Genomic DNA, 10,046 nt, shown 5'->3' with positions numbered 1-10,046 from the left:
GCGGAGTTGTAAAGAACTACATGCAAGTGGCTGCAGTAGTGCTGGAAAACGCTTTGCTGTTACCAGGGACACAATAGTTTTCAAGTCATTAGAGCTTCGATTCTGGTCCGCTCCTTCCATTACACAGAGAGGGTCATTCTTTGGAGGAGTGAGGATGGAGCTGTGAATTTTTCTTTTCCAGTGTCTCCTTCTAGTGGAAGGGGGTAAGAGTGGGGGAAAAGAAGCTTTTAGAAACAAACCCCCACTGCTGCTGCACTCAGCTTCACTTGAATTTCCCCAAACCTTTCCAGGCAAAGAGAGGCACAATGCCAGAGAACCTGAATCTTCTTCGGGGTTTTGGGGGTTTTTTCTTTATCTTCTGGACAGCTCTTAACACAGCCTTAGTGGATGTGGTTGGATCGGAGCAGCAGATCCCCTTGTCAGTGTAAGTGCTTTCATGCTATTCCTCTCAGGGCCATGCTCAAGGATGAGAACTTGGCTGCTCAAGTTCTCCTGTTTTTGTATTGCAGATATTTGGCTGTTCCAGGGCACCTTTGCTCCTCTGTCAGCTGTGTTTAAAGTGGTTGTCTCCAAGGTGCTTGGCACTACTTTAATTTTATTGTAGGAGCATGTGTTGGTGGAGTATGTGGCCACTGAGTTTTAAGTGCTTGTGTTTACTGAAATTGATGCTGTTAACGCTTTCTCATGTAGGACTTTATCATTCAGAACTGTTTTGCCATTTTATCTGCTATTTTCCTTTCAATGCATGTATGTTATGTTGTGCCAAAGCACGTTTCTGTGCAAGTTAATTGCAAGTTAATTCCTTACATTTTAATGGTTCAGGTTGGTAGTTTCACATCAGAGGCCTTACCTTAGCACAGGGTCTGGTTTGTGCTTATACTTGTACAGCTTCACTGATCCTTTGCTGTGCTTAGGTTCCTTAGTGAGCTCTCTAATGCAAAATTGCTCAGATCCTTCCGAGTGCAGCTGAAGCTGTTACAGTCTCTGTTGCTAGCTCTGACATGTGTATTACATTTCTTCCTGTCTCTTTTTTTTTTTTTTTTTTCTTCACAGTGTAAAGCTCTGGGCCTCAGCATTTGGTGGAGAGATCAAATCTATTGCAGCCAAATACTCAGGTTCCCAGCTCCTACAGAAGGTAAGGATTTCTTTGGTTGTAATAAGGAAGGTTTTAACAGAGAAAATGGAGGCAGATTTAATTTTTAAATGAAAAGGAAAGCAGTGCTGTGTGTGCTTTTGTCCAAGATCTATTTTTGTATTGCATACTAGTCCCTGATGACTCTTTGCATTGCACTGCACTATCTGTAGACTCCTTGCTTAACCTGATATTTTTCTGTTGGAATGACTTTTTTTTCCATTGGAAAGTAAACTCCAACACTTATTTCTTGTAGCCTAGGCTTCAGCCCAGGTTGCGGGTGTTTAGTCTGGTTGCTGCATTGTGATGATGATGATGATGTTTCTGTGCAGAAACAGCTGTTTCTTATGAAAGATGTTAACTTCATTCAAGGAACAGAATTAGTGCATATTGTATTATTTTCACCCTGGGCTCTGTGTACACAATGCACTGTATCAGGAGAAGGCGGCTGCACTGTTGTTTGTCATCTCTGCAGTTTTTACAATGCCATTATTCCCCCAATCATCTCAACCCAGTGCTGAGATGTATTACATCATTACAGATAAGAGGAATGAATGTGGTTATCTTCTTGCTCAGCTGCACAGCTGGGTAATAAGGTGGTGAAGTATAGCAAAAACTTGAGAAATTGGTATAAGTCTACATAATTGGGACAGAGGGTAATGAAAAAGCAGATTTGAGTATTAGGTATATATCAAGGACTCTGTTTAATTTAAATATGCAACCTATAGTAAACTTCTGTATTGTGGACAATTTATTTTTACAAGAGTTGCAAAAAAAAAAAGAGAGACTAAGAGGAACATGTTAGACTAAGACTGCTATTTTGGGGCATTTTTAACAAGTGATTCTCAAAGTGCAATATGTAAATGCAAAAACATTGAGACATTCACTGATCAAAAACACTCATTCAACCCATATATTAAATTTCTTCTGAATTTTTGTAGACATGATTTTTAGTTCTGAGTAACACTAATTTTATTTTTTGTCTGATTGTGAAGGAAATTATTCCTTGAGCTTTTAGCATTTATTTCGAAAGGCTTATATATGTGTGAAATTATATAACAGTACGTGCAGCAGCTGAAATAAAAAGCTTGTGCTATCCTTTAAAATGAAAGCAACTGGCTTTAGTAATTACTAAAGACATATGAGTTCTTTAGAAGCTTGTCTTTTCAAATTTGTATACCCAGGACTGTAAAACATGAATTTCACTAAGTGAAAATACTGAGCTATTAAGAACAAAAATATTTGCGGTCTCTTACTGCCTTTCAAGGCCTTTAGATGGCTTTGCTTCAATATGTTGGGCAAACTTTCATTTTATTATGAAATTCTGGACACTGAATATTTATTATACTTCCAGCTCACATTCTTTAAAGTCTGTGTAGTCTTACATTGTCACTGTTTTTATGAACACCTTAAATTCATAAAGCAGATGGAGCTTTCAGTTTTGATTAGTTTGTGATCAAGTATTATTAAAAAGCTTTATTTTTTTTTATTGGGCCATAACAAACAAGTATTTTTATTTAACTTTGGAGCTCTTCCATGTGCAGCCATTTCTGCGCAAAAATGGCTTTAGAAATGAAGCCTGCCCAGTCCTGAGCCCAGCGTTTGCTAGGAGAATGTGGAATGTACCGTGTGTGGCAATCAAGCTGAAATCCACAGAGTCAGGATGGAATCTTCCTCACAGTACATGCTGCTGTCATCCCTTCTGGGATGTATTTTTTCCCTCTGAAGTAGCAAGATTGCTTCCTATTGGTCGTTATAATTGTAGGTAATTGGAAGCTATTCATTTTACCTTTTCATCAGCATCCTTTCTGTTTCACTAACCAGTCTGTGCTCCTGTTTTTGAAGGTGGACAGTTTATGTTCTTTCAAAGCTATTTTGTTTTTCTTTCTTGCTTATATTGTATTTCCTTATTTAATGAAAGAGAAAAGAAAAAAACGCAGGTTTGGCAGGTATTTAGAGCATTTTTATTCCTCTGTCACTTGTATTGTTGTTTTTTTTTTTTTTCTTCCTTCTGGTTACAGTAGTTTTTATAAGATGTCTATTGCTTTTTCTTTTATTTAGAATTCCAAAATGTCTCTGTCCATTTAAGCTTGCTGTACCCTGGTGTTGATTGTGGCAAATGAGCCTGGATGACAGATGACTTTAGCATGTACTTTTTTGTATGGTTATAAAGTATATTTTTTCTGTAAGCTTGTGTGAATAGAAACATACCAAACTTCAAGTGTTTTCAGCATGCAAAGTCAGTGACAGAGGTTGTCACAACAGTTAAGGAGGTGATAGCACAGGAGGGCTCTAAGTACAAATGCCTTTTTTTCCCACCCCCTCCCTCCCCACTAGCCAGGCATCAAGAATATGTTTGGTATTTACTGTGAGCTCTGGGTGATCAGAATCCATGTCATTTTAAAGTCAAGATTCCACTTTTAGAAGCAGTGAGACTTCTGATATTACCAGAGGAGCCCACATTTCCTGATTATGAATTAAGCATCCTTAAATAAGTGAAGATATAAAATGTGTGCATGATTATGGATCTGGACAGTATAGATTCCTCAACTGTCAACTGCTTTGGAGTGCCATTTAGGCTTGCTAAATGAAAAATTAATGTAAAGGTTACTTGATTCATTCTGTCAGCACACACAGTGAGTGCTGCTTTCAAAGGGATGTGCTCACAGTCGAGGCGTGATTGACAGTCTCTACTGCCCAAATGTTTTGCACATTGAGTCATTTGACCCACACTAAAATTCCATTCAGCAAATTAATTCGTGTGAGATACTCAGTAAAGAAATTTTTTGCCGGTTTACAGTTGTGAATATTGATGGAGTTATTGCAATTCTTAAGGTCTTGCTGTACTGTGAACATCAAATACATGACCAGCACTGATGTACTCTTGAGTTTGTAAAAGATGTGTAATAATATTTTGGTTGCTTTTTAAAAGTACTTCTTTAAAATCCACTACTTCCTATATCTTAATTGAATGTTTCATTATTTTATGTCATTATGATGATCTTACCCAAGTATTTTTTTATGCCTCCTGGAAGTATCTGGGATACATGACTTTTGTCAAAACTGACTTTAGATGAAATACTGATGCTTCAAATTGCTTGGAAAATAATAGTTCAGTAAGTAATTTCAGAAACTATGATGAGGTTTTAAGCAAAATTAGCACTTAGAAAATGTTCTATTCCTTGCTTTCAAAGAGATGGAACACCATTAAGTGTAAAAGAAAACATCCAGTAGCAAACAGGACTGTATTGTTCCTAATTTGTCTGGTTTCTGGGAGCATTACAGTTGTCATATAGATTTGGAGAGACTCCTTGATGCTGTAGAGATTTCATACTCTTCACTTACTTAGCAAATATTACTGGGGCCTGAGAATTAATTTTAATTCTCTCTTAGGTGTTTTTTTTTCCTTAGACTGTCAAAAGACATCTGCATTATTTGAATCCTGATATTTTTTATTATTTTCTTTTGTAAACACTCTGAATTTAGTGGGTCCTGTACTGGATGTGAGAGTGTAGCCCACTGGCAAAGCCAGGCTTCAAATATGGGATGCAAAGCAAGGCTTAGGTGCCAGGAACATATTCACTTCAGCTGCTGCAATTAGAGTTTTGGAAAACAAGCTTTGGGGAATGCTGCTGTAATACAGTAAAGCTCTTAAATCAGTGCAGTGTTGGTTTGTGTGAAAGTGCAGCATGGTCTGTGCATTCTCAGGTTCCTTTTGATGAGACTTCCTTTAAAAAAATATTCTGAGCTTTGATTATTCTTCATTTCTTCCTGAATTGTCAATTTTATTTATTGCAAATGTAGGAACAGTGAAAATACCCTTAATTTCTTGGTCCATCCACAAGGGTTTGTTCCTGACCAGAGCTTGTTTAAGGCTCCCTGAGACTTTCCTTATGTAAGTTGTCTGCTGGAGCTCTCAGTGTTATGTAAGCACTGCCTGCCTTGGTCTGAAGCAGGCTGGAGTCTGCATCTGCCTGCTCCTTTCAACAAATCCTTCATTGTGTTGGGAGCTCTCAAATCACTGCTTTCTCAGAGCAGGTTTTTCAGTCAGCAGAGCATTCCTGTTTTTAAAGATGCAGAATTGCATTTTATCTCCCTGAATAGGATGGGGTGTTGGATCTTGGTAGTTTCTTGTAACTGTGGAAATGTCAGTGCAAAATGAATATAACGGGGTGATTTAGATCAATTAGCATTCAGCTGGTGGATCTGATTCATACAGTACATCTATCTTTAGTTTAAATTGTATAGTAGGAACTTAAATTCTTAGGCAACTTTAGTGCAATCATCTTGACATTAATTGCCTTTCTTTTATTCAGCCTTGTGTTGGTTCTGGTTTTTGTAGGCTGTTTCTTAGATTGAGACACAGCAACTACTGCTTGGAAGGAAGGGTCAAGTAGGACTGAGACCTGCAGGTTAAAGGATAGGCATGGACTGACTTTTTGGATATCAATTTAAACTTTTGCCACTTGAGCAATTCTAAAACAGAAAAAAAAATAGGGAAAAATTATCAATAAAGTCTGTAGACATATGGCTGTGAATCAAAAAATACAAAAACCCCATCAAAGGAAATATCACTACCCCCAAAGTCCAAAAACCAAACCAACAGCAACAACCCCTTTTTTCCCACCAGCCAAACCTGACACCTACCCCAAAGCCCAAATTCAAAACCCCACCAGCCAAGTAAATAGTGTAGAGCTTACCAAAAACTGTATTCAGAATTAATTCATTATAATCTGGACTCCTGAAGTCTGGTTTATGTAAAATGTGTCTCTTAGCACTGACTTAAAATCAAACCTTAGAAAATAAAAGAAATATACACCTGAGAATCTTACACCAGTGTAATTCTGTGGATTAATGCAAAAGATGTTTTGGAATTTGCAGGATTTGAATCTCCAGTTGATCTTTAATTCCTAAAGATCTTTGGGCTACATGAGCAATGAGATTTTTCTCCATGCCAAACTAGGTACAGAACATTTCAGTGTGCTTTGGAGCATTTTATGTTGTCTGCAGACATAAAGATGTAAATTCTTCTGGATAGATATTTTAGCTTTGGTCAAGAATAAAAAAATCAAACACATTGTTATGCTACTCGTGTATTTGGTGGGAAACCCGGTGGCTTCCATGCTGATTTTCAGGCAGTATGTTGATCTGTAGAGGAAAGGATTAATCTTCTCAAATTAGAATACTTTCTTCTTTTTCTCTATAACAAAAAAAAACCCCTTGGCCTTCTTTTTTTGTAATAAACTTCTGCCTTTTCTGGAGATGTTGGAAAATTTTTTCTCTTCTGTGAAGTTATAACTGTACCTTGAATGATCTGTGATTTGTACTCTCCTCTCCTGTTTGAATATTATGGCAGGAGTAATAATTTTTTTTGTTTTGGTAATGGTTTTAAAATGCATTCAAATCAGCTTGAATATTAAACATCATGTTTTAGATTTCACTTGGTCTAAAAGGGAAGCTATGCTGAATTAATGTTTTTCTTCCTTCAGCACTCTCTGTTTTGCAGCATGTTCTGTGTCTTTCTGGGTTTTGCAAGCAGAGTGTGATCCTCTTGTATTATTGAAAGTAAAAAAAATTGTATTGTTAGTATGTAAGAAGAATATGAGATAGCTTTAGTAAGTTCATGATACATGCATTGCACTTTCAGTAATGTCTTTTAATATGGAAATTATTGAGCAGACAATCCAACTGGAAAACATCAGATCTTGAAAGGAAGAGAATGCTAATTCCTTTACTTAATGCATTTATGGTTGTTTGTTTTCACATCCTGTATTGGAAAATGCTTACGTTTCAAGGTTAAAGGAGCTGCTCTCCATGCAAATTATCTTGACAGTGAAGGTATGTAGAGCATGAGTAGATGCTGTATTGAAGTGGTGATTCACTCTTAAGTAACTGCTAATCAATACTCCACACTTACAAATGTCATTAGTGTTCTGTAGGGGAGTTTTTTTTTGGTGCTGATAATAAGTCTTAACACATTTTACAACACAAATTATATATTGATAAGGTAGATGGTATTTTAGTTGCTGTAGTAGTTTCACGAACAGATAGCAATGAAATAGTTAAATTAATTTATAGTTCTTGTGGAGTTCCATTTTGCTTTTTTTGCATATAATGTTTCTGGAAAATTACATGGATGTTTTTATGATCCTGTTTAGCATCCACCAAGTTAATTTGTGTAAAGCTGTAATACTTTCTTCGAGTGTGTGATCAAATACTTGCAAGATTTGTATTTAAAAAGGAAGTCTTCACAAAAACACTTTAAAAATCATAGCTGGAAAGAAATTGAAAAGGGTCTTGGTGGCCTTTCCAGAAGTGATTAATTCCAGAAACACATAATTACTGGAAATATCCTGCCCTCAGGTCTCCCAGGACCTTCCAGGTGAAGTTACCCATGTAATAAATGGTTACCAGTGCACTGGTTTTAAAGACAACGATATAAGACACAAGGGGATTGTGACTGCTCAAGACAGGAGTGTACAGATTCTGCATCCAGCATACCAAAACAGGGCAATATAAATTTCTTCTCCACATCCATGGTAGATGTACAAGAACCGGTCTTTAAACACAATAATTAAGTTTTTGCTACTATCCATTTATGTATTTAATTGGGATTTTTTTTTTCTGAGAGGAAACCCTAGAATAGTGGGGAACTCTTGCAGGCTGGTTGCTCAGAACAGGTTCCTGGCCATTATGTAAATTTTGTTGAACTGCCTGATATTAGGAAAATGAGCTGCATCCTTTATTTTGGACTACCATCAATAACAGTAATTGTATTTCTTATTTGATGTTTGGTATGTATGTGGTATTAATCTTTGTGTCTATATCTCCTTAAGGCATAGCTGGGGTGTCCTTCATTTTTCACAACAGAAACTGGTTATAAACGCAGTTGTCAGTGCTGTATAAGGTAGCCAGGCTGGATGAAAACTTGCTGGTTTTCTCCTCCCCTTTTAAGCACACAAACAAATATTCTTAACAAAATAGATTTTACTATAGAGGAATAAATATGTCAGCTCTAATAGAATAAACTTTTTGGAAAAAGATGCAGACTGCTCACATCATCTCTTGTTGGGCTTCAGGTCTTACAACCACATGACAACGTATCAGCAGGGAGAGCTTTTCAAGGTGTTCCCGTGTGTTCTTGTGTTAAATGTAACTATGGAGTACACAATGGAACCTCAGTGGGGCTTGTAAGACTCTGGGATGTCCCAGTGAGAAAGAAGGAAATGATCAGATGTAGACTCCTGGTCGATTCCTTATGTACCTACCACAGGTTCTAGTGCTTTGTTATCAACAATTGATACTTGTTAAAGTTTGTTCTTCACTGTTGTTATTCTTGAGAAGAATTTTCCTGAAGAATTACTTGCACTGAAGTTTTGCTTCTTTAGGTGGAGCCTGGTAGGTTGGTTGGATAGAGTCTTCAAAGCATCTAAGTTCTTGTAGTGATTCTTCATCAAAAGAGTTTGACAGGTGATTTCTTCTAACCATGTTTTCTGTCTGTCAAGATTCCTGAAAGAACTGGAAAGAGTTAAACCAATGCATTTCACTGAGGTGATTTAAAAAAAAAAAAAAAAAAAAATCCTTGAAGGTATTTTCTTTGTCCAAGTACCTGCTCTCACTTTTGTGTTTTGCTTTTACTTTTCTTAACTTGACATGGTTTATTGTTGTCTTTGTTTCTCTCCCTGTCTCTTTCTGAACCACCTTATTTACCTTTCATTTTAATCTTTCAGTTTTTAAATGGGCATATTTTCTAGAGAGAAATGTTTTCTTCTGAGCCTGATGCCAAATGTTTTGCATAAATAATTTCATAGTACAGGAGGCACTTAGAGATAGTTATTTCTATTTATCTTTCTAGATTGAGATCTTAGAGCACCAAAGTTAAGGAAGTAAAAGATGAAGGAAAAAGTTGTTCTCAGGTCCATTAACAAACCAAACTATAAGGTGGCCTAATCTACATAATAAGATTGGGGATATAAAGAGAAATGTGTGTGTATAATTCATTCAGAATATCAGGGCTTAATGCGTGGATCCTGTGGATTGTTGATTATTAAAGTTTCTCGTATGTATCACTGACAGTAATTTCCTTAAAGCAATTCCTCTTAATTTTTAAGAAAGGATGGAAAAACTTCTAGTAGTCCCATAAGATGTTTTTCCTTGGTGCTTTCAAACTGTGGCTTCCCTCAATTTTGAGCAGCTGATGGATTATATGTCCTATTAATACCATTCCTCTACAATGTGCAAGTTGACTAGATTTCTTTTGCTTAATGTTCTGAATATAGTGATACTGGATTTAAAAAATTCTAATTATACTGTAAGAATTGAGACTTTTATGTTTGACACTAATGACTCCACAAAACTGGTTTTGGAAACCAGCACTCATCACCCCCTCTGTACAAAGTCTTCCTGTCTTCCACTGTGGAGCTCTGTTTTTCATTATTTCTAGACATGTGGAATAATGAATTCTGGAACAGGATTTAGAAGATCTTTTAACACTGATTCCTCTTCAAAGTGGGGTCAAAGCTAAAATCAGTGCAGATTTCTTGGGTCTTTGAGTTTGATCTTCAAAACCTTAAAGGGCAGCAGTACCACAGCATCTTTGGTTCCAATGCTTGTCTCTAGACTGGACAAGAAGTTACTTGAGCTGGAACTTCCCATTTCAATTTGGCTCCTGAGTGTCACTTCTACTTCCTTAAATATTATAGGTTCATCGTCTTCATAATCTCCTGGAAGGCATGGAAAGGCACGGCACTTTGTCATGGCAGGCACCCCTGAGGTCCCAGTCATAGACAACACTATGGAATTCTTTAGTTGCTTCATTAGGTCTCAACACTTTTTCTGACCTATTACTTTAAAATGCTTTATGGACTCTTAAACGGAGCTCTCTGCTGTTTGATATTCAGGTGGGCTTTTTACC

General features: G+C 36.8%; 1 protein-coding gene across 1 annotated transcript in view; it reads left to right on the top strand.

The window, feature by feature from the left end:
- The first annotated feature begins 305 nt into the window (after window positions 1-305).
- CACNA2D3 (calcium voltage-gated channel auxiliary subunit alpha2delta 3) overlaps window positions 306-10,046 on the top strand; it is a 389,621-nt gene continuing 379,880 nt past the window's right edge. The window contains exons 1-2 of the mRNA XM_041463788.1: window positions 306-424; window positions 1,054-1,135. Coding sequence (XP_041319722.1) covers window positions 306-424; window positions 1,054-1,135 — 201 coding nt within the window. The remainder of the gene's footprint in view (window positions 425-1,053; window positions 1,136-10,046) is intronic.

The sequence above is a fragment of the Pyrgilauda ruficollis genome, unplaced genomic scaffold, assembly GCF_017590135.1.
Source record: "Pyrgilauda ruficollis isolate IOZ18807 unplaced genomic scaffold, ASM1759013v1 scaffold10, whole genome shotgun sequence".
NCBI classification, from domain to species: Eukaryota; Metazoa; Chordata; class Aves; order Passeriformes; family Passeridae; genus Pyrgilauda; species Pyrgilauda ruficollis.
The sequence above is the reverse complement of the archived record's forward strand: the minus strand, read 5'-3'. Positions and strand labels throughout refer to the sequence as shown.